General features: G+C 37.1%; 1 protein-coding gene across 2 annotated transcripts in view; it reads left to right on the top strand.

Moving 5' to 3' along the window:
* The window catches only part of MCCC2 (methylcrotonyl-CoA carboxylase subunit 2), a 36,621-nt gene extending 12,458 nt beyond the window's left edge, over positions 1–24,163 (top strand). Inside the window, exons 7-17 of one of the 2 annotated variants that reach the window (XM_081321300.1) lie at positions 1,293–1,406; positions 2,997–3,061; positions 3,334–3,433; positions 4,958–5,053; positions 13,088–13,160; positions 14,457–14,533; positions 17,829–17,895; positions 18,623–18,779; positions 19,722–19,836; positions 20,534–20,619; positions 23,878–24,163. In XM_081321300.1, the coding sequence (XP_081177426.1) occupies positions 1,293–1,406; positions 2,997–3,061; positions 3,334–3,433; positions 4,958–5,053; positions 13,088–13,160; positions 14,457–14,533; positions 17,829–17,895; positions 18,623–18,779; positions 19,722–19,836; positions 20,534–20,619; positions 23,878–23,995 (1,068 nt within the window). In that variant the 3' untranslated portion in view covers positions 23,996–24,163. The remainder of the gene's footprint in view (positions 1–1,292; positions 1,407–2,996; positions 3,062–3,333; positions 3,434–4,957; positions 5,054–13,087; positions 13,161–14,456; positions 14,534–17,828; positions 17,896–18,622; positions 18,780–19,721; positions 19,837–20,533; positions 20,620–23,877) is intronic. The other variant, XM_081321301.1, reaches the window with a different exon arrangement.
* The last annotated feature ends 386 nt before the right edge of the window (positions 24,164–24,549 follow it).

Here is a 24,549-nt window from a genome sequence, read left to right as displayed (position 1 = left end):
CCCCCGCTGCACCCCACAAAGTTGTTGTTGTTAGTTGCCAAGTCGTGTCCGACCCATCACGACCCCATGGACAACGTTCTTCCAGGCCTTCCTGTCCTCTACCATCTTCTGGAGTCCATTTAAGCTCACACCTACTGCTTCAGTGACTGCATCCAGCCACCTCATTCTTTTCATTTACGTAGGAAAGGAAAAAATAGAGAAAGTTCAGGTAGAAAAATGTGTCACTGGATGGTATACTTGTGAAAAACTGTGGAGGTGGAACTGCACTGGGCAGCAAATTTGGTCTGTGCTCTGAATCATTGTTGTTTAATCTGGCAACTTTAAGATGTGTGGCTTTCAACTCTCAAAATTCCTTTCCACTGGTTGGAAAATTCTGGGAGTTGAAATCCACACATCTTAAAAGTTAGCAAGTTTGAAAATACTGGCCTAAATGATCTCTTTCAGCTCTATGAATTTGTGACAAAAAAGAATGAAATATAAACCCACTAATTTCTTGAATTAAGTATAAAATCATTCAATCAGAGATTGAAGATGTGTTTTTGTTACATACTTTGTCGTCTGTTGTGCTCTATATTGATGTGTTAAATTCTGTTACATAGCAGATACACAATAAGAATGGAAAGCTCATTAAGAAGAAAAGTGATTAGGATCAGCACATCCAAAAGAATGAGTAATTCAAGTACATAGGTAGAAGGTAATGATAACATGGTTAAAGATACACAAAAAGAACAAAAAAATCTGATCAAAAAAGAAATGACCAAACCATGACTGAATTCTAAAGTAGGTTAAAGGTGGGCAGTTGGGTCCAAAACCTGGTCTGTCCCAAACCTGGTCTGTCAGCTTTCCAGCTGACAAACTCAGCTTCTTAACTGCTGAGCCATCACACCCCCTTTTAAAGTAGCTTTTTGTAGTTGTCAGTTGCAAAGTCGTGTCCAACCCATAATTCATTGCAACAATATGAACTAAGATGAGTGGCTGCTATGTAGAGACTGACAGAAACATACCTCACATTCCATCTTGCTGCTTTCTTGAAGTTAAAGATGATTTTCCAAAGAAACTTGGTGCCTAAAGGAATGTTGAGAAGTTAATTATGCTACCCCACTTGTTGAAGCTACCCCACTTATACAGTGGAGTTACACCAGGATAACTGTTGCTCTCCAGAGTAGTCAGTTTTGGTTTGTATACCCAAGGGAAGAATTAGGTTTGTTATACATTAGATTCTTAGACTGAAAACACAAGACAATACTTGCATCTGATTTCTTATAAATCATCTTTGGGTTTTCCCCCCCCAGATTGCAGTAGTTATGGGCTCATGCACAGCTGGAGGAGCTTATGTCCCAGCAATGGCTGATGAAAGTATAATCGTTGGCAAGCAAGGAACAATATTTTTGGGTGGACCTCCATTGGTGAGTGAAATATTTTCAAAGGATTAGCAAAGGCTTCCTTTATAAAAACAGATAAATATATATCTGTATTGTAGATTTCAATATAACAGCTAGGTGTTGCAAAAATAAATATTTTGTTGAATACCAAAATATTTTATATACTGTGGTTGCTTAGCATGTGATGGCATCTGGCTGATTCAGTAAAACTCACTAGGTAAAACTCACCAAGATCAGAACAAATTATTACTTAAGCATCCAAGAAATGCCAAAACTGAAAACTAGGCTGAGAAATTAAAAGAAAATGCTAGAAAGAGACAGTGACAAACCACTTCGCAATTGCTTTGTGAAAAATTTATGGTGGTGCCCATAAACCCACTAGGAATTAAACATAATTTGAAGGCATCATCATTTTTACTTCTATTTTCTAGCTATTTCAACAGCCGGGCTGGGCTGATTAAAAAAAAATCCACATTTTTTTGGTCAGCTATTATGGATTCAGAAGTCTTCTGCATTTCTTCTAATGGGGAAAAAGTCCTGATGTTTATAATAGGAAAAAATGATGTAAATGTAGTATACAAGGAATCATAGACAAGCTGCATTTTAATTGAACATAAACCTGACATTTTAAATGGCCTGAATGATAGAGTGTCATTTTTACTTAAAGACATATAAAATAACAAATGGGGGGGAATTGTGTGAGGCCTCTCAGAGCTGACAGCACTAGCCCATATAAATCCCAGATAAGTAATTATTTTTGTCCTTCTCATTTGTTTGATCAATTGATATTTTTTGCCATTTTGCAATGATTTGCTAACTTTTTGAGAAATACAGTCGAGTACTTTCTAATAGTTATCTTATTTTAAAGTTAAATGTTCATATTGGCAAGGGAGGTAAAACATGTACTTTGCATTGCTTGTCTTGCAAAAATAATTGCTTGATGTGGAAAGGAATAGTTTTCTGGGGCAAAGTAATCAGCAAAAGCAGACGTAGAAAATCAATAACAATTCTTGGATAATGAAGCTCTATAATTTAGCACTTAATTAATCTGTTATTTAATCTCCTGTTTAATTTTTAACCATTAATTATGTTGGTTTAGAAAAATGGGAAAGAACCAGAGTTACTGATTACTTTTCAGCATTTTTTTCAGAATCAAGGGCTTTTATGTGGGGATATTATCAATTTGAATAATAATGAAAAATAAGGGCAAGCAGCTAATAACAGTAATTGCATTTATATCTTCTTACAGATAGACAGAAAGATAGAAATAGAAGAAAATAGGTGTAGCTCAGGGTTGAACTATTGAGTCCTTGGTGCTCTCTAAGCTTGGTTATTTGCTTACAGACATTTCATTACCTGACTAGGTAATAACATCAGTACTAAAAGGGAGTTTGGTTTATTCCCTGTTTATATACAGTAACTTGCCCTGGTGTTGGTGGAGTGTGGTTTTCTCCTTGATAATTCCTTGATTCAGATATTGTTTATCTGTGTGTTGGCTTCTGGAGGTGAAGTGTTCTGGTCTTTTTCTTTCCTTCTTAGCTTTAAAAAAGGGTACGTGTCCAACAAACAGCACAAGTACATTTGGAAGTGCTCAGCTTTAGTTTTCATTTTTAGGTAAAAGCAGCAACTGGGGAACAGGTATCAGCAGAGGATCTTGGAGGTGCTGATCTTCACTGCAGGTAAAATAAACACTTCTTTCCACCAATAGGTTGGATTGTAATAGCTTTTCATTATGCTAGCTGTTATCCTATTTTAAATGGTGATGGAATCTTCTGCTACCACTCTCCTGGTGAAATACTGATAGGTTATGAGCACTTGTTCATTGACGTTTAATGTGGAACAAGGGGGATTTACAACCAGTCCTCAGAGTTCTGGCTATTGCAGTTTTCCTGAGATCATGTGTTCACAATCAATTTCTGACATACTAAATTTTTGTATGTTAAATCTGCAGAAAGTCTGGCGTAACTGATCACTATGCTTTGGATGATAATCATGCACTCCACTTGGCTAGAAAAGTGGTGAGAAGTTTGAATTACAAGAAGAAAATTGATGTGAGTGTATATTTTTCTTCATTAGGGATGTATCAGAACATATATAAAGATGCTATGCTGTATTATGTGTTTACTGTTCTGAGAAAAGTATGAATTTAAAGCTGCTTCACTTCTGGCATGATTCAGCTGATTTCTTAAGGGTAGTTGAAAGTGCATTGCAGGCCCTTGTGCACTTTCCTCTGCTCTCCTTCCTTCCACCCTTTGAATGATCCACTTCTGTTTTCATCTGTACCAATAACACAGTGCCATTATATTAGGGATCTGCTGCACTTTGAGAGATATTTCGAATATTTACTGTGAGATGGGTGGCATATAAATTTAATAAATTAATAAATAAATCCCCTAAAAGGTATTTTTCCCAGGGCTTGTATGATATCCATGGGATCCCAAGAAAATATGGGTTTGAGTTAAGAAGGTGCCCACACCTAGCCCCCAAAATCATACTGCATGCTGGCAGAGACTCCTTGACTCACAAGATGTATTTTTTTTTATTATGTACAGTAATTGCGGGCTACGATCGGCCCTAGGAGGTAAACCACAGGAAACATGACCAAATGCACTAATAAATTTATCCAACTATTCCATTGGCTACATTTCTTTGCCTTGTTTCCCAAGGTCATTCCCACATACCATTACAGCTACTGTGCAAGCCAGAAAAAGCTGTCAACCAAACCAAAGGACTTTTTTGAGATGGGTTATGAAGAGCAACTTGCCTTTATATTGTGCAAGGTGACATGGGAGTTGGAGAGAAACCATTCAGTGGTAGATAGGAAGCAAGTGAAGCAGAAGTGGAGGTAGAAAATGGGAATATGGAAAGTGAAGGAAAGTACAGTACAGCTAGTCCTTGTTTATTGATAGCTCATTCAGCAATCATTTGAGGTTACTATTGTGCTGAAAAAGATTTATGGCTGGTTCTCAAACTTGTGGCTATCACATCATCTTATGGTTGTGTGATTATCATTTGTGACCTTCACCCCTGGTTTTGGACAAGCAAAGTCAGTGGGAAAATGGTTACCTTTTGGGTCATTTTAAAAATATTTTAATTATGACGTTTTTTAAAAAATGTATTCATTTTTTGGGAAAGATTATGAATTGTGTGAGGAAAATATGTACCTGAAAAGAATGCTAGCCCTACTATAGCCTCTTACCTCCATATCCCACTTTTTTCAAACATTATCTCACCTTCCACTCTTGTTTGCTGAGGATGTAATTGTAGTGAAGTCATGTATTCCTTGAATTGTGGGTGATGATAAAACTCATGGGATAAAGAGAATGTACATATAATCAAGAGCCACATTTTTACCCCTATAATTTGGGTCTGATTGAATCATAAAGTTGATTTAAATATATGAATATTGGAGGTATCTGGAGGAGAACAAGAATCTAAAATTTAGAGTAAATTTAAATTTCATACTGAATATTGACAATTGTTTAGTCCGGGCTTGTAGAAAAGGAGAACTCGTAGTTATGTCTGAATTCTCTTATAATTCTTGCCTTCTTTTTTGGTTTTTCCAATTATTTCAGGTAACAGTAGAACCCTCAGAAGAACCTTTGTTTCCTTCAGATGAATTGTATGGCATAGTTGGAGAGCAGCTTAAAAGAAATTTTGATGTCAAAGAGGTAAACATTTCTTAAAATGATTTTAAAAGATTGTGCCCAACCAGATCCTTGCAAATTGCATACAGGATATCCATGGGACTGTGTAATGTTCTCGATATAGGAGGCTAATCTCAAGAAAATCATATGAATTATGGAAGTTTGCTTCGTTCTTTTTTCATCACTTTGAAAATGTTAGAGCCCAACATAAAACATCATGGTATAAAACTGATTGTTTAAAATATAGTTTATGAAACAAAGACAGATTCACACTTGCAGGTGAGCAAATTAATCATGCCTTTTGGCAATTCTTACATTTTACTTCTTTTTTTTTTATTGAAGAGTTTTAAAATACAGTTTTCCTTTAAAAATCCCCCCTTCCCCCTCCCTCCTCCCCCTCCCTACCTCCCCCCCTCCCCCCCTCCCCCCCGACTTCCCAGAGCTAAATACAAGGTATATATATAAAAAGCAATCATAAACAATCATATACTAACAATTATAAACTCTAAAATCCATCACTCTCTAGCTTATATAAGATAAAACAAATAATAATAATATTGAATATGTAAAAAAAAAAAAACTAAGATAATAAAGAAAAAAAAAACCGAAGGAAGACTTATTCAAATGCTACATAAAACTTCTTAACCCTATACTTGTTCTGGATAAAATCAATCCATTTTCTCCATTCCATAATATAGCGTTCTTGCGAATGATCTTTCAAATAGGCCGAAATCTTCGCCATCTCTGCCAGGTCGGAAACCTTTAAAGTCCACTCCTCTATGGTCGGCAATTCCTCTTTCTTCCAGTATTGGCCTATCAAAAGTCTTGCCGCCGTAATTAAATTCAACATCAACTTGGTGTCCACAACTGTGGCATCTGTAATTATTCCCAACAAAAAAAATTGCGGACAAAACTTTATCCTCTGTTTAAAAATCTTCTGCATATTCCACCAGACTTTTATCCAAAAAGCCTTAACCTTTTTACAAGTCCACCATATGTGAAAATATGTTGCATCTTCATCACCGCACCTCCAACATTTAGGCTGATAATTCGGATACATACTTGCAAGCTTTTTGGGATCTAAATGCCATCTATAAAACATTTTGTAAAAATTCTCTCTTAAATTTTGAGCTTGTGTAAATTTTACGTTCCTCACCCAAATCTTTTCCCACGTGTCCATTGTGATAACTTCCTGGATATTTTGGGCCCATTTTATCATACAATCCTTAACAAGCTCTGTTTCTGAGTCAATCTCTATCAATGCAAGATATATCCGTTTGATATGTGCTGGTCCCTGATTCCTGATTTGCTTTATCAAATTTTCATCAGTCATTGTAAATCCATTTTTCTGGTCTTCTTTCCACCTGGCCCGTAACTGAGTATATTGAAACCAATTTTGAACAACCTTCTCTTCTCGCAAGAGGCTATATGATTTCAAACACCAAACATTTCTTTCCAAACTGAGAATCTCCTTGTACGTAGTCAAATCATGTTTGAAGCCAGCATGTATATTTTCTATTGCGTGTTTTGGAATTGCCCACAATGGTATCTTGCAACTTAACTTATGTCTGTACTTCTTCCAAACTCTCAGCAATGCCTGTCTTAAAATATGCACCCTAAACACGTTGTCTACCTTCTTATCATACAACAAATATGCATGCCAGCCAAACAACAAATCGTGGCCCTCAAGATTTAATAACCTCCCTTGCGTCAAATTAATCCAGTCACTTATTCCTACTAATGCAGCAGCTTCATAATATAATTTAAAATTAGGCAATTTAAGGCCACCTCTCTCACGAGTATCCTGCATAATCTTAAGTTTAACTCGTGGTTTTTTCCCTGCCCACACAAATTTATTGATACCTCGCTGCCATTCCTCCAGATTGGAATCTTTCTTAAGAATCGGTATCATTTGAAATAAAAATAAAAATTTAGGCAGGACATTCATTTTTACTGCTGCAATCCGTCCCAACAAAGACAATTGCAATTTTTTCCAACTCTCCAATTCTTTTTGAATTTTCCCCCATAATTTTTCATAATTATTTTTATATAGCTTTGTATTAGAGGGCGACAAAATCACCCCCAAATATTTAACCCTTTTAACAATCTCAAATCCAGTTAATCCTTCTAAAAGGGCCTTTTGCGATGTTGTCATATTTTTGGCCAAAATTTTTGTTTTTTGTACATTAACCTTAAATCCAGAAACCTTCCCATATTGTGTTATTAACTCCATCAGGTCCACAACAGAGTTCTCTGGCTGGGTCACTGTAACAACCAGATCATCTGCGAATGCTCTCAGTCTATAGTCCTGATCTCCAATTTGAATCCCCTTAATTTTTTCCGAATTCCGAATTTTAACCAATAATATCTCTAATGTTAACACAAATAACAAGGGCGATAACGGACACCCTTGCCTTGTGCCCTTCTCAATATTACATGCTTCTGTCAAGCTATTATTAACTATAATTCGGGCAGTTTGTTTTTGATATAATGCCCTAATCGGTTGTAAAAAATTTTCCCCAAAATCCATTTTATCTAAAACTTTCAACAAAAATTTCCAATTCAATTGATCAAAAGCTTTTTCAGCATCTAAAAAAATTAGCACCGCAGCAATCTGGTTGTTCCTTTCCAAAAACTCTAACACATCAACTATATGCCTCACATTATTTTTCATTTGCCTACCACTAATAAACCCTGTTTGATCCCCATGAATCACCTGTTGCAGAACCCTCATCAGTCTATTAGCCAAAACCTTAGCAAATATCTTGTAATCTGTGTTTAAAAGCGATATCGGTCTATAATTTTTAACTTGAGTAACATCTTGGTCTTCCTTCGGAATCAAAGAGATAAAAGCTGTTCTCCAAGACGGTGGCACCTTTCCCCCCCTCTGGATTGTCTGAAACAGTTCCTTTAACGGTTTTATCATTTCTAATTGTAAATTTTTATAATAGGCCGCAGTCAAGCCATCCGTACCTGGTGCTTTATCCACCTTCAATTCCTTAATTGCTATAAAAATTTCTTCTTCTGTGATCAGTTGATTAATCCCTTCTTTTTGTACTTGCGTAAGAACCGGGATGCTAGCATTTTCCAAATATATATCAATGTCCTTTTCATTAATTTTCTCCTTAGCATATAATTTAGAATAAAAATCCACAAAAGCGTCCTTGATAAGGTCCTGTTGAAACACAACCCTTCCTTTATGCTCAATCTTGTCTATATTAGAAGCCCTTTGTTTTTTCCTCAATCTATAAGCTAACCATCTGCCTGGTTTGTTAGCGTTACAAAAAGTGTTATGCCTGGCAAACCGCAGATTGGTTGCCACTTGGTCAGCCATTAATTTATCAAATTGTCCTCTTAACAATTTAATAGCCTCCTTAGTCTTCACATCCTCTGAATTCAAAATCAAAGCCTTTTCTTTTTCCTTTATTTCATTCTCCAGTTCTTTCCTCCTAGCTTCCACAGCACGTCTATGTTTGTTGTTCATATATATCAACACCCCTCTCATGTATGCCTTGCTAGCATCCCACACCATATCCATAGAAGTACCTTTGTTCATATTAGTTTCAAAAAAATCCTTCATCCGCTGTTTGCATTCTTCCACATTTCTCTGATTTCTAAACAAATTCTCATTTACGCGCCACGAGCGCCTGTCTCTTTTCTCCTTATCAATCTCTAACCACACTGGACTATGATCAGAAATAGTTCTTGCACAAATCTTCACCTTTTTAGTCCTCAAAAAAAGTCATTAGTCACCAAAATAAAATCAATCCTCGAAAAAGATTTATGTCTATCAGAATAAAAAGTATAATCCTTTTCCTGCAGGTGTCTCTCGCGCCAGATATCTCGCAATTCCAAGTCATCCTTCATTTCAAAAAAAGATTTAGGCAGTCTAGCATGACTTGGAATGCGCTTAAAAGCTCCAGCCTTATCCATCTGTACATCCATAACACCATTCCAGTCCCCCATAAAAATAAAAGATTTATAATCCAACTGGGTAAGCCTTGTATAAAGTAAACTAAAAAAGTCAGCCTGTTGTTGTTGTTGATTAGGGGCATACAGTCCAACTAGAAGCGTCTTTTTGCCTTCTAACAACAAGTCTATCAATACGTATCTTCCATGCTTATCTGCTTCAATTAAATCCGCTGTTATGGCACTTTTAATATAAACAACCACTCCATTTTTCTTATTCATTGCAGAGGCAATAAAATGTGTACCCAGTCTTGAGTTCAATAAAAACTTTTGGTCCATAGCCCTAATATGCGTTTCTTGCAAACATATAACATCTATCTTAAATTGTTTTAAATATTGAAAAACCTTCTTTCTCTTCTGTGGTGAATTTAGTCCATTAACGTTCCAAGTCAAAAATTTAGTTGCCATGCATATCCTCCCAAAGCTCTTGAAGCACTGCTTTGATAGGACTATCTTCTTTAGGCCGTGCTCCTCCCACTGCTTGGCTATGAGTACGTTGTGAAGATTCTGAAGACTTTTGCTGATCTTGTTCTTTTATTTTCTTTGCTCTTTTTAAAGCAGCACGCGTTACCCTTTGCTCTCTAGGATCATCCAAAGAGGTTGTAGCTTGATCTCCTCCAGCACCATTTTCCTCAGTTTCATCCTCTTGATGTTCTCCTTCTCCTTCTCCCGATCCCTTTGCAGCTTCCAGAAGTGTTAATGGGGTTGCTTTTAAAACAGTATTGTAGAAATCACGCGCTTGCTTCACAGTAATCAACCGGTACCTTTTGCCTTCATACATCACCATCAGCCCGTCTGGAATCTCCCATCTGAACCTTATATCTCATTGCTTGAGCTCTTGCACAAGAAATGTAAAATCCTTCCTTCTCCTCAAAATCTTTGGAGGGATCTCTTTTAAAACCAAAACTTCTTGATCAGCAATCACAACTTTAGCATCATAGGCAGCTTGTATAACTTCATCTCTGGTTTCTCTTTTTGTGAAGTAAACCACCACATCTCTAGGCAACTTTCTCTGTCTGGCAATCCATGAGTTTACACGGAACACTTTATCCATAGCTGCTCTTATTTCAGATGCTGGCTGATTCAATACCACTTCAAAAGCCTCAGAAACCAGCTGCTTTAAATCTTCCTTAATGTTCTCTTTTAAACCTGTGATTCTAACAGCAAACTGCATCTGGTAATATTGGGCAAGGCTTAACTCCCTTTCCATTTTGTCTCTTAAATTTTCATTCTCCCGTACTTTAACTTCTAATATTTCATTCTTTTGAGTCAAATCATCCAATTTTTCATCTAAATCTTCCACACATTCCGCCACTTTATGCACTGAAGACAAAATGTCTACCTTCATAACGCTGAGCTTCTGTTCCATCCTCTCTTCCATTCTCTCCTCCAGTTTCTCCAATTTCTCCTCCATCTGTGCAAATTTATCAGCCATTGATTGATTAATTGATTCCAAAAGTTTATCCAGAGCATCTCGTAAATCCTTCAGTGTCAATACATCAGGAGGATGCAACGCCTGTAATGATGATTGTTGCACCGGAGAAGATCCACCACTCCGAAGAGTTTTAGGGGGAGGTTTAGCCGCCATCTTTTACTTTTCAATTGTGACGCACTTTCACTAAAAGTTTAAAAAGTCCATCAAGCTCGAGAGTATAATAAAATAATCCTCTTCACCTTTTCCTCTTGTACCGCTCTGCCTGCTCCTTTAAACCATAGTCCTTTCTTCAGGCAGGGGTGGTCGCAGACGCCTGGCTCTGCTCCAAGAAGTCCGGAGCAGAGACGCCAGCCAGCTGGGAGCAACCCAGGCTTCGGGGGAGTTCAATCCTTCAGCCGCCCAAGCTCCAAGCTCAGGCGGCCCCGGAGAACTCTACCCCTACCTGGGGCCTCACCCCCTCCTCTTCTCCCGAGGAGGGGGCTTCAAATTCGCCCGAACAGCTGATCGGCGCTGTTTCGGGCGAAAAAACAACAGCTGAGCCGCGGGCAGCCCGGGAAGGCTGTCTCCGTCGCCGTGGAGCCACCGGAAGTACATTTTACTTCTTTTTAAATGGTTCTTTTGTCTTAAACATTTATGTCCTGATCTGGAAAAAAACTTGGGTGAAGTATAAAATCAAACAAGTGATTAGCCAGGAAGCAAACATGCATCCTAGTTTATATATCATTTAAATTACCATCAGTAAGCCAAGAAACCTTAGTTTCAAACTGTGTTTACTGAATCAAAAATAATCCCAATTTCCAAATTAAGGAATTTAGACTAGTATAAAATGGAATTCTACTTATGACTGTGTCAGTAGCTAGATGCTGCATCTGACTGTTCTCATTATTGTATCTCTAGCTTAGTTTTTGCATTTAGGAATAACGATTAATAAGATTGAGAACAGAAATACTGCCATATGTGTTCCATCTATCTTTAACAGGCCTCTGCTGCTCCTGCTCTTTTTCAAGAGGCCAAGTTCACAACTCTTTACCTCCAATTCTTGTCAAATCTGTTGACACAATTAATCAAGTCTTGAAGTGGCAGGTAATATGATTAGATACACATTTCAGCTTCAATTTTCTAAAGACCAAATTAAACAAACTGCTGCTCATGGTCACAGAGCAAACTTGACAGAGTGGTGCAAGGTCTTTAGGTGCGCAAACCTAATATTTAGTCGTTGATTGCAAGTGTAGGCTAGGAATATTGCTATATCTGGGAGTAGTAGCAACTTTGCTTGCTTCCAAGGACATACAGTATGTTTTGAGTAATGCTTTTAGGTTACACTGAGTTTTAATTTAAGGGGGATAGACTGTAGTTTTGTAGAACAATCAAGCATTTTGCTCAAAATGATGAGAAATAAATACGTTGGCAGATGAACAACATTTGTTTTACTACAGTTATAATTTTTTAGAAGATAATTTAGCAGTCACTTTAATATTCTAGTTCTTTAGAAGCAATTAGATTTGTAATGAAAAATAAAACATTGATCTCATTTTTTAAAAACATTGCTAAGAACGGCAAGACTAGGCTACCATTATTGTTTCTGTAACATTTTAATTTCCTACTACAAAAGATTTTTCAGTTGTACAAGAGACAAGTCACCTGAATTTTTATAACCATGTTTAATTACAAACATACATGAATTTTATTTATATAATTTCTAAATAGTTTTGTTAAATCTTTACAGTTAAAATTGAAATGTGAAAATCATCCTAAGCCAGCAATTTTAAGCGTAGGACAGATAAAAGAAAAGGATACTACACATTCAATAATACAGCAATTATATCAAAATTTTGCAACTAGTTTCACTAATTTTATAAGCAATAGCCCAAGAAAAAGTCCTTAGTTATCTTGTGTTGGGCTTTACATGCTGTGCATAATGCTTAAGTGGTATATTTTACCTTTTTTATCAGGAAAAAACTAAGTCATACTGAACTCATTCATTCCTTAATCACAATCAGAAGTTTACATAGAAGGAGCCATTTCAGACAACAGATTAAGACTACAGGTGGCTTGATAGCAAACAAGCACTACATACATCCAAACTCCTTACTGTCCTTGACCTGTCCACCAATGTTAGAATTACAACTGATTCCACCTTGATTTGTTAGCCTGACATGTGACTCACATGATTCAAAGCAGGATCACTTATTTGCACAGTACATTAAACAAATTATGAATGGAGTCTTCTGTAGTTTTGTGGATCCAGGCACTTGGGAGAGAACCTGGCCATGTAATCTGAACCATATGCAATAACTCAATTGTTTTTTAGTTGAGCAGGTCATAAGAATTAACATTTCTTACAAACTGTTGTAAGATAATTGCATTTTATCTTAATGTTATAATGACACACAAATAAAATGATTCTGATATGAGTAATTATGAGCAAATATGTACTTTGGGAAAGGGGTTTGTTTTCTTTCCATTATATAACGTCATCATGCAAACCATTTTACTTGAGCTAGTTTGACTGGACTTGAAATATGCATTGTTTGGGAAATGGATACAGTTAAAGATGCTATGAAAAACATCTCATTTTACATATTAGATTGATAATTATTACAATAAAATGAATTGCTAATAATAAATGTGTCTCTCTTTTCTCTTAACTCAAGGTCATTGCTAGAATTGTTGATGGAAGCAAATTTGATGAATTTAAAGCCTTATATGGGGATACATTAGTTACAGGTATTATTTTTAAATGAAAAATGAAACTATTCTACAACTTCATGCTTTGATTTAATTTATCTTTCCAATTTTTAAAAAACTTGTATTGATTCCATAGAAAACATATTAATTTATTAATTCATGTAGTAATGGATTTATCACTTCAATACAAGAACTCAAGGCTAGGGATCCCCACCGGGCTTCAGCATGACAGAAACTGGGCCTTGCAAACAAGCAAATCCCCATCTGCGGGATGCAGACAGCACGTGAAATTATGCTGCCTCCCATCCATGGAAAAAACTCTCTTCATGGAACTGGTCCCTGGTGCCCAAAAGGTTGGGGGCTGGTGCTCTAGGCAATGTATTATCTTTAAGTAGTAAAAATGTTAAGGCAAATTACATATTTAACTAACACTTAAATGTAAATGTTAGTTAAATATGTCATTTGCTATGATACACATTAACAGTAAATGGTTTGGTGCCAGGAACTTCAGACTGAACAATCCTCAAAGGCTTTTTGGAACAATCAAATTTTTACAAGCTTTCTGAGAATCATCTCCTTCCAAAGAGGGGATGCCCCATCATAACTCCTTCCTTTGAATTTTGGGATATGACCTTCAGCAAGCTCTAGAATTATCCGATTTGGATAGACAGAATCTACCTGGGAAAGGTAGTCTCTCAGAGATTGAGGCCCCAAGCTTGACAACTAGCAAGCAAAGTCTTGAATTGCCTTTGGAAACACACTAGTAACCAGTGTAACTCTCAAAGAGGTATAATGTACTTCTATTGGCTGGCAGGCCACTGCAATTTCAACCAACTGCAGTTTCTGGTTTATCATCAAGGACAGCTGTAAATGCTCCAGTCATCCATTTGCAAGATGACCAGGTAGGAGTAACTGACCTCATGCATCCTGTTCCAAGTAATGACATAACTGAAGCTGAGCAGGGCCCTTCTTGCCACAGTTTTCATCTGCTTTTCTAGGAAGAACTGTGATTTCAGAAGGCCCCTAAGGTCTGCTCTCTCTGCAGGGAGCAAAACTCAGTTGAGAGTAAAATCAACAGGCTTCTGAATTAACATCAATATCCTCCAATAGTAAATTTGCTAGTTCTTAAATTGTCACATGTTTAGTTTGTTCCAGGAAAAGCAATTGCTAGGGCTATTGCTATGATAAATTTTATTATGACTGCAAAATGATTTTTTTAATGTTTGGCTACACATTTTTTTTCTTTAAAGACTGGGAATTCTTAAGTTTAAAGCCTTTCACAGACAGTTGATAAGAGCATGGTGTTCTCATGATTTTTTTTCTCTTTTCTTTCAGGATTCGCTCGGCTATTTGGTTACCCAGTTGGAATAATTGGAAACAATGGTGTTCTTTTTTCAGAATCAGCAAAGAAGGCAAGTGTAAACATCTGTTATTGAAGCTTCTCCCTATTTTTGTAGCCAAGAATCAAAATGCACACCAGAAACTACAATCCATAGTGGCTGATTAATATTAGATAAGAGCATCTGTGGAGGCTTTGCTCTTAAGTGTGACTGAATTTATTGCTGGGAGTGGGACCTTCTGAGATCTAGTAGCTGGCTCTAGAGACAGTGTACTGAAAACACGTGCAAAAGATGTGCAAAGTATATCTCCATACTTTTAACACTTAATTGGTCCAAAGGTTGTGAATATTATAATGCTGCTATTTGTCTATTGATAATGCTGCTTTCAATTTATTACTGTGTTGTAATTTAGCTTGTGATTAATTAGGCTAAGAACTACAGGTAGTCCTCATTTATCAACCACTTGTTCAGCATCAATCAAAATTACCATGGTGATGAAAAATAACCTTACAGCCAATTTACAACCATTCTGATTTTTGCAGTATTCCTCAGTCACATGATAGTCATTATAGTCAGTATGCATTGTTCTATATCTGACCCGTGGGTTTTTCTCCCCCCCCCCCTTCCCTTGTAGAACAGAGAGATTGGAGAGAAAGAAATTTCAAGAGAGTAAGATGTTTGTTCTTCCACACATTGAAAACAGTGCAAACATGCTGGTAGCCCGGGGTTGGTAGCCAGGGGCATGCTATGCAAATAGTTTACTGTACTCTTTTGAAATCTTTTTCTTTCTGTCTCTCTGTTCTGCAAGGACAAATGAAAGAAGAAAAAAGCAAACAGTTCCTGAAGGAAATTTCTCCTTTGTCTGACCCTTTTCAGCCACTGGTACAGTCGTATTGCTTTTGATATGTAGAAGAGCAAAGAGCTTTCTCTCTTGAAATCTCTTCCTCTCCACGTTGTAGAGGGGATGGGAAGAAAAAGGCAACCAATTTTTGTAGACAAGTTTTCTTTTGCCTGACTCTGTTATTGGTGCTGTGGTTTTATGGAATACTTTAGCCCAGAGCAGAGATGTTTGGGATGAAAAGCACTTGGAATGGATGGGTGGTACAAAGCTGGAATGTGCTTTTGGAACCTGATCTATGTTGCCCACTGGGATGCCTGTGGTGCTGTTCTCTAAACATTGACCTCCTTTTTCAGATACAGAGATTTACATTTTGATTACCCAACCATTTACTCCATCCCTCTGTTCAATGGAAGGAGAACTGAGGTTTGACAGTGCATGCTACATGGCTTTGACAACAGTTTCTCTCCCCCCCTCTCTCTCTCTCTCACACACACACACACTGCTGCTGAATGCCAGGGACAGGTGTGATTTGCAGGAAATAATGTATTTCTGAAAGAGCTGTGCATATGATGTTTAGGGAAGTGATAGTGGTATATCTGATAAGTGGATGATTGGGGGTATCTAGGATTTGTGAGTGGGTAAATGGATGCCTTGGCCTAAAAGAAAGGGGTGTGAGGTGAAAGGACTTGAGGGGAGCAGAGACTGCTGGCAGAAATGCTGGAACTATGATATTGGCAGGGCCTGGGAGCAAACTGGAATCTGCCCTCAAGGCCAGGTTATCAGATGTTGGTGCTGAATGACAGCTTGCTCTGCATTAAATCTTGCTTGTGTTACCAAAATCTGGTTTGGTCTTCAGGGGTTAGTTCCCCTCTTGCAAATGTGTCCATTGGGTTTCATGTTTACCACCATGTGAGATTGGAGGGGATGGGAGGGGTCAGGTGGTAGCTGTCACCTGAGTATGTGTTCTGAAGATAAATGAATATTTATCTGTCTGGGTTGAAGTTGGATTTGCTGCTGCTGTACCCTCCTCCCTGCCCAGCACCTTCCCTGTCTAAGCTGCTGGATTCTATCACTTGCACTAGACACTTGGTGACATCATGTCTGGAGTGTCTCGGGAGTTTGTGGCAACCATGGACCCATCCCAAGTCATTGTGGGCCTGACATTATCAGAGCTATTTTTCAAGATCTGGGTTCTTGAGTAAGGGCAGACAAACTTCTTTGGAGGGCATTGTCATCAGTCCATTATCATGGTTGATCATTCTCTGATTTTTGGCTTCCTGGTGTCACTCTACTTTGCAGTGGTTGGTAGATTGCCCATCCCGGTTGTCTGAAGGACCTGGATGGAAATCTCACTGACAACTCCTTATTTGTGGGTATCACAGGATTTGATTCTCTTTCTTCTTGCTTAACTTCTATATTAACTGAGTGAAGTCATCTGTTGGTTTTGAATCAGGTATCATCAATATGTTAATGGACCATTAATAATGTACATCTTGACCCTAGACCAACCAAGTGATGCTATTGAAGTCTTAGCTCTGTGTCTGGAGGCTGTACAGGGCTGAATTGGACACAACATACTCAGTCCTGTTCAAATTCAAGTTGTTATATTTGTTGGCCCTTTTAGTTTGGAAGATATTCCATTTTTTGTCTTTGATAGGGTTGTACTTTCCCATGGAATTCTGATAATGAGTGTTTTTTGCTTTTTAGATTTATATCTGCTGTTAATAAATAACACCAGTGTAGTTGAAGACGATGAAGATGATTCAATTTTTTTTTAGAGATAGGATATAGCCTAATGGCTGAATAATTAAGCTCTTTCTGTTTCTCATATTCTCTCCCCATCCAATCCAATTTGCAATATATGGGATTCGTTGTAGGGCTTACTTTTGAGAATTGTAATGTAGATTATGTAAATTGTGTGCTTTGAACTTCTACAGATGCTGAGCAGTTGTAGTTTGCTATGAAGCTTTTCTCAAGATACCTGCTGCAGTACTTTTTCAGTACTTTTTATAACAATGTTACTATTTCTAGGATTAAGTACAGTAGCAAACTGTTACCTCAGTTACTATCACCTGCTGTTTTATCACATCATGTGTTAAAACCTGCTACAATCTATTTTAGCAGTTATTAGGGAATGAGTAATTGCTCCATTGATTGCCTTTATAAGAAAGTAAGTATTGTTACATAGAAAAAGTTTTGTTTTAAACATGATTTCATAGTTTGAGGGATAAAGCCATTTACAGAAATATTTCACTTGGGAAAATAGGTAACATAGATTCAAATTCAAGATCATGGCTTCTATTCATTTATTTATACATATATACTGTAATTACTTGTTGGCAAGTATAGAGAGTACTGTACATTTCAAAAATGCAATGCTTTGTTCCAATTTTTTTAAAAAAAATAAGCTTTAGAAGAACTGCTTTATGATCATACAATGATATTAGCAGCAGATAGTATTGTATTATTTAACAATTATTTCTCAGTAGGTCAACTACGGTATCATTTTTTTTCTTATCTTTACAGGGCACACATTTTATTCAGCTTTGTTGTCAGAGAAATATTCCCATTATATTTTTACAAAACATCACAGGTAATAAGTGATTATCATAGTCTATGAAGCTGAATTTCAGGACAATAAATATTTGAGCAAATAATTATATCTTTACTTTTAAATAAGTGTGTGAGAGTAATAAATTAATTCCTGCTCATTATTTCTAACAACCTTATTTAAGTTTTAGGAATATTATCAGGTGTTTACTAATTGAATTATTGTTGCTGTATTTAGTTATTATTCATTTATAAAGAATTTTTCAAACTAAGTTATACTCTGGTTGAATTTCTTTCTGGTGGCTGACAATTTACTTGGATAATTATGATTTAGCAATAATAAAGTAATTCCCTTAACTAGTAATTAAATAATTATGAAACAGGTTGTACTAGTTAAGATGCAGGTCTAGAAATTGGGAGAATTCTAGTGCTGCCTTAGGCATGAAGTTAGCTGTTGACTTTAGGCCAGTCGTTCTCTCTCAACCAAACCCAGCTCACAAGACTGTTTTTGTGGGGGAAATAAGAGGAGGGAGGAATGTTATGTATGTTTGCTTTCTGGAGTTACTTATAAAGCAACAAATGAAGGATAAAAGTCTAGCAAATAAATAATATCAGCTAAAAGCCTACAAAGCATCTAACATGTTAGCTGAATCAATTAAAGTAATAAATAAAATGAAGTTTTACAGTCTCATTTGCTTTGTTTTTCTAATGGTGAAGCAAGCTATTTGCAAATATCCTTGTTAATGTTTCTTAACTCTTTCTCCAATTAGGCTTCATGGTTGGTAAGGATTATGAAGCTGGTGGTATAGCAAAAGATGGAGCTAAGATGGTTACTGCTGTAGCATGTGCCAGTGTGCCTAAAATAACAGTTATTATTGGAGGCTCCTATGGTGCTGGAAATTATGGGATGTGTGGACGAGCATATAGGTAAGTATGCACTTCAGCCATAGTATTATAGATGTTGGGAATGTGTCTACAACATGTAAAAATATTGTTTTTAATGTAGAAGAAAGTATTGATTTAAAGTACCTATGTGAATGAATTGTTTAATTCAAAGATGGCACTGGACTGAATATGGCTGCATGTGCTATAGATCTCACTGAATAAATTTTTCGGTACTTCCTATTTAATGAGATACACATAGTAGTGTCCCATACTATGGAACAAAAGCTAAAATACGTTTTGTTTACTATATGGGCTGAAAAGCCCATTGATCAGGATCTAGGAAGGTTTTACTAGTGTTCATATTATGCAGATAACATCCCTTCCCTCTCTGTCCCCTCAATCATAGAAAGTGAAGGAATGAATTTGTAAAGATTCAAGGTGCTGGTGATGACCTATAAAGCCCTAAATGGCATGGGCCCGGATTATTTACAGGAGTACCTTTTGCCGGCGTTAACTTCCCATCATCCTGTGCGCTCCCACAGAGAGGGCCTCCTCAGGGTGCCGTCGGTCAGGGAATGTCGACTGGTGGCCCCCAGGGGGAGAGCATTCTCTGTGGGCGCGCCTGCCCTCTGGAATCAGCTCCCTGTTGAGCTCTGGATGGCTACCGACCTTTGCTCTTTTTGCCGCGACCTGAAGACTTGGCTATTTGAACTTGCCGGCCTGGACTGAGGGACTGGGATTTTAGATTTTAAATTTTAAATTTTAGAACGTGTTTTATTGTTTAGGGCTACTTGGTTTAATTTACTTTAATTTTGTATATTATGTGTTGTATATAGTGTTTTAATTGCCCTGTACACCGCCCCGAGTCCTTCGGGAGAGGGGCGGTATATAAATCCAAATAATAAATAAATAAATAAATAAATAATAAATAAACTCTGGAGAGATTTTTATTCTATATTTGTATTTTTGTATTGCATTTTTCAGTCCAAGATTTCTTTTTATGTGGCCGAACGCTCGGATCTCTGTGATGGGAGGAGAACAAGCTGCAACTGTTTTAGCTACAATAGCCAGGGACCAAAAAGCAAGGGAAGGGAAACAGGTACCGTCCACTACTTGTAATATTTTGAAATACTTTAGGAGGGAATGGTCAAATTGCTGTATTTGGTGCTATCACTTCCCTCTATTTTCTTCCAATAAAGTTACTTTCTCTGATTATATTCATTCAGTCTGATCTCAGCTGAAGTTGTACTGGAGTGGGATTCATACTTACAATAGCTTAGAATAGTACTTCAACTATAGCTTGTATTTTCAGAACTTACATATTTGTACATACAATAGTAAAATTTATGGATACAAAGGAGTCTAAACTATTTAATTAGTGACCTACTGTCAAATTGCTGTACTTGTGTTTTATAAGCCTAGCACAATAAACAAACTTTTGGAATTAATGTTACTCTCATGTGGAACCTAACTAAAGAAAATTGTTGATTTCTCATTTTTATCACCAAGAGGAAAACAGTTTTCTAAAACATTGCATTGTAAAAATCTTTATCACTTACATAGTTTAGGAAGCTATTTTCTTAAATTTTGATACTTATTTCTGTAAAAGAAATGCCATTAACATTTGTGCGGTTTGGAGCACATTTAATAGGAAATCCCACTGAATTAAACAGAAGTCCAAATGTACCCAGGATTATTGATTAGACGTTTAATGTATATTATCTCTTAGAACAGGATGTCGAGTGCTCACACAGAAAATTGCCAGAGTTTCTATTCCTGTCAATTATCTTTTGTAGTTTTCTGAAGAGGAAGAAAAAGCTCTGAAAAAGCCAATAATTCAGAGATTTGAAGAAGAAGGAAACCCTTATTACTCTAGTGCACGGTACGTATAGATGAGGGTGACATCTTGTCTTTATATTTTTATTTTTATTTATTTATTTTTTTATTTTAATTCCATTTATATCCCGCCCTTCTCCGAAGACTCAGGGCGGCTTACAAGCTTAGCAGTAGCCTTCATTCTATGTATATGCCTGCTTATTAGGGCTTTCACACACACCCCCCAAGCGGCATTATTACAAAGTCAGCTTAATTGCCCCCAACAATCTGGGTCCTCATTTTATCTACCTCGGAAGGATGGAAGGCTGAGTCAACCTTGAGCCTGGTGGGATGCGAACCTGCACTAATTGCAGGCAGCTGGTGTTACTTATATGTGTTACAGCTTAAAGATAATTTTTAAGGGTGGCTGGAAAAGGAAGCCAGACAGCCAGCTGACTAGCCTAAGCCTTCTGAATGTTGGAAAAGCTGAAGAGACGTTATTTATCCTGTCCATTAGTGAAACTTTGGTTAAGATTGATCTTGTAACTAAATGTAATGGAATGTGGGGAAAAGCGAAGAAAGTGCGCAAAGAGATGCTGCCAAGGGAACATCGGCTAAGAGACAGCATGACAGAGCAAGAAGCTCATAAGAGACCCTCCCTTGTCTCTTGGGTGGGTAAGGAGAAGGGGGAGACTTGTGCTTTCAGACTTGGAAGATTCTGTCAATATAGCATTACAGTAAAGAAGAATTAGCTCATCTGATTGCTCAGCAGGCTCAGGAGGTTACTAGGAGCTTGTGGACTAGCACTTGCCACTCCTGGCTGTGGTGAAAATGCTCTGAATCAGAGAGCATGGGGGTTTCCAAGCATCTTCCTTTGTCAGCTGTTACATGCCCATGCTCATTGCTTTTTCGATCTCTCTGTTTCTCTTTCTAAAGATAATGTCTCTCCAAATTGTGCCAAGGGGTATATGGAGTGTTGTCAATAGAAGCTCACTAAATATTTGTTCTGAACATTTTCTGAATATGGCTTTCCTTTCACACGTATGAACACCCCCCCTGAACCATAGTTATATTAGGAGGATATATCCTGCTAATCTAGCATACATGTTATAGCTGGGGTGTCAAACTCGCAACATCATGTGACATGTCGCGATGTATCATGACTTTTTTTCCATTGCCAGCAATGGGATGGGCGTGGTTTTGGCATCCTTACCAACGCATCCAGCCTGCAGGCTGGCAATTTGACACCCCTGTGTTATAGTGACAGAAACTGGGAAACCATGAGTTCTGGTCCCACCTTAGGCCTGAAGCCAGCTAGGTGACCCCAGTCACACTTTCTCAGCCCTAGGAAGAAAGCAGTAGCAAACCACTTCTAAAAAACGTCTAAAAGACTTGTCCATACTGTTGTCAGGAGTCAAGAATGATGGACTGGTACCCCTCCTCCCAATATGCAAAAATACAAAAATAAGTCATTGTACTAGTTTTATATGTATTTACAGTGTGCCTGTAGCTTTATAATTTAAATTATAAAATGTACCTTTTTAGCAATAGAAGGGATGCTTTTATGCTTTTTATTTTGAAAGAAAAAATTCCACATAAATTATATTTCACTTTATATACGTGACATTTGCTCTGGAACTGCATTTCCTCATCCAATGTGCCAGGCTAGAAACTTTCATATGCAAAGGTCTTAATTATCAGGCATCATTAGACATTTTTTAATGAGCTAGATTAATCTTCTTAGAGAATTCTAAAAGGAGTTTAATTAGTTTACCTTGTTACAAATTTCATGAGCTACTTTCTCCTCAGTTTCGTTGCTTTTCTTTGCAGAAGTTGTGCTATGAATGTTTTACAAGGAAAGATATGATTCATATTCTCATCATGGGACCTACTGTAATAGGTTGTTCAATAATTAATGCTCTGTCCCACTACTGAAGACGGGCTTTTACTAAACAAAGAGAAAGCTAATGTGACGTGGAGAAAGCAATCTTTATTCTACAATGAAAAATCTTTCAACCGATCAATAAAGTCTCTGCTTCCCTTAACGAAAGTGTGTTTTGCAGGTTTAAAGATTGGAAAATTCTCCCTCAGCATGAGACAGTATTTACAGTATATTTATATTCCATCTTTCCATGCAAGCAAGCCTGTCAGGGTAGTTAAATAACACAGTAAAAACAACAAGAACAGTAAATTAAAAATGATGCAGTTTAAAATAATTGAAATACCTGTACAACCATAAAAATTGAAATCATTCTTACAATAGTTCAAAAGGCCCTGGTTGAAAAACTTTATCAATACGATTTTAAAGGAGGAAAGAAGGGGAAGAAATGTAATTCCCAAGAGAATGTGTTCCTTAGTTGGCTGACACAAGGGAAGACCTTCTCTACGTGACTAATGAACTAATGTTATTCTGTTCTCTGCACAATCCAGACAAAATCAAACAATGCTGAGCCTCTCCAAAATTCAAACTACCTTCAAACTTCAAACTTTCCAGACAAAGATATCACTTGCTCATCCATAAACAAGAAAAAAAGGCATACTCTCAAGCTATTTATTTGGTTTTTAGAGGTTTTATAATTCAGTCAAAAGTTGTACATCCAATAATTATCAGCAGCCTTTGACTTTAAAATACTATTTGCTTGATGTACTGAATGTCAAACAATGTACTAATAAAGAAACATTCACTCTTTTTTCCTACCTTCAGTTCAACTACATTTATTCCAATTAAAGCAGGGTCCCCAACCCCCGGTCCATGGACCAGTATTAGGCCATGGCATGCCAGCAACCAGTCCGCACAAACAAGGAAAGCCCCATTTGCAGGATGCAGGCAGCACAGAAAATCACGCCTCCTCCGGTCCACGGAAAAACCTCTCTCCACGTAACCAGTCCCTGGTGCCCAAAAGGTTGGGGACCTCTGAATTAAAGTACCGGATGTGCCTAAAACACAGGCAGTCAGTGTTCATTTTTTTCCCCTGTAATGTGAATCAATTATTAACAGTGATGCGTTTCCAGTATATGTCACTGCAAAAGACTAAAAGGTAAATGCAGAAGAACTAGACTGAAGTAATAAGAAAAAGGGGAGGGGATTACATAAATTTTTAATTTTCATGACATGTAATTCTATCAGACAGTTCATACTGGAAATGCAATGACAAAGTTGAAACAGTGCTTACATTTAGCAAGTTTTAAGTCAGCTATGAATGAATTCGTATACAGACGAAGCTCAGCTGAAAAGCGAACTGCATGTTTGCTAGAATGTTATTATGATACTGTTTTAAAAATCCAGTTTTCCTCTAATTATTTGTTTTTGTGACACATGTTTCAGATTGTGGGATGATGGAATCATTGATCCAGCTGATACAAGACTTGTTTTGGGGCTTGGCCTCAGTGCTGCTTTCAATGCACCCAGCAAGAAGACAGACTTTGGCATATTCAGAATGTGATATGAAGGGTTTACCAATTGTACTTTAAATTAAAAATAAATCAAACGGTCTAACACAATCAAGTAACAGAATAAAGATTTGTACAGTAATGCAGTTGGGTTTAATTTTCGTGGATTTTAAAAATAATTATTTTATTAAACCAAGCTCCAACCCAGTTAAATAGATACAGCTGCCAGTATTTGTAATTCATTCAGTCTCTGAAAATCAGATCCATCCATTCACATTAAATGTATTACATCAATAGAACAAAAAACACCCTGCCCCCCCCTTTAATTTTATGTCTTTTGAAGGAGGAGAGGATGTTTTGTTCTAAGCAGAGGAAGGAATGAATGAAAATAAAATATAACAGACATTAAATATTGTTTAAACAATTTCAGTTTGTACTGCATAATTCATATTGTTTTATTTATTTTTATTTTATTTTAATTCCATTTATATCCCGCCCTTCTCCGAAGACTCAGGGCGGCTTACAAGCTTAGCAGTAGCCTTCATTCTATGTATATGCCTGCTTATTAGGGCTTTCACACACACACCCCAAGCGGCATTATTACAAA

The sequence above is a fragment of the Vipera berus genome (assembly GCF_964194415.1).
Source record: "Vipera berus genome assembly, chromosome: 2".
NCBI lineage: Eukaryota > Metazoa > Chordata > Lepidosauria > Squamata > Viperidae > Vipera > Vipera berus.
This window is presented reverse-complemented; position numbering and strand designations above follow the sequence as displayed.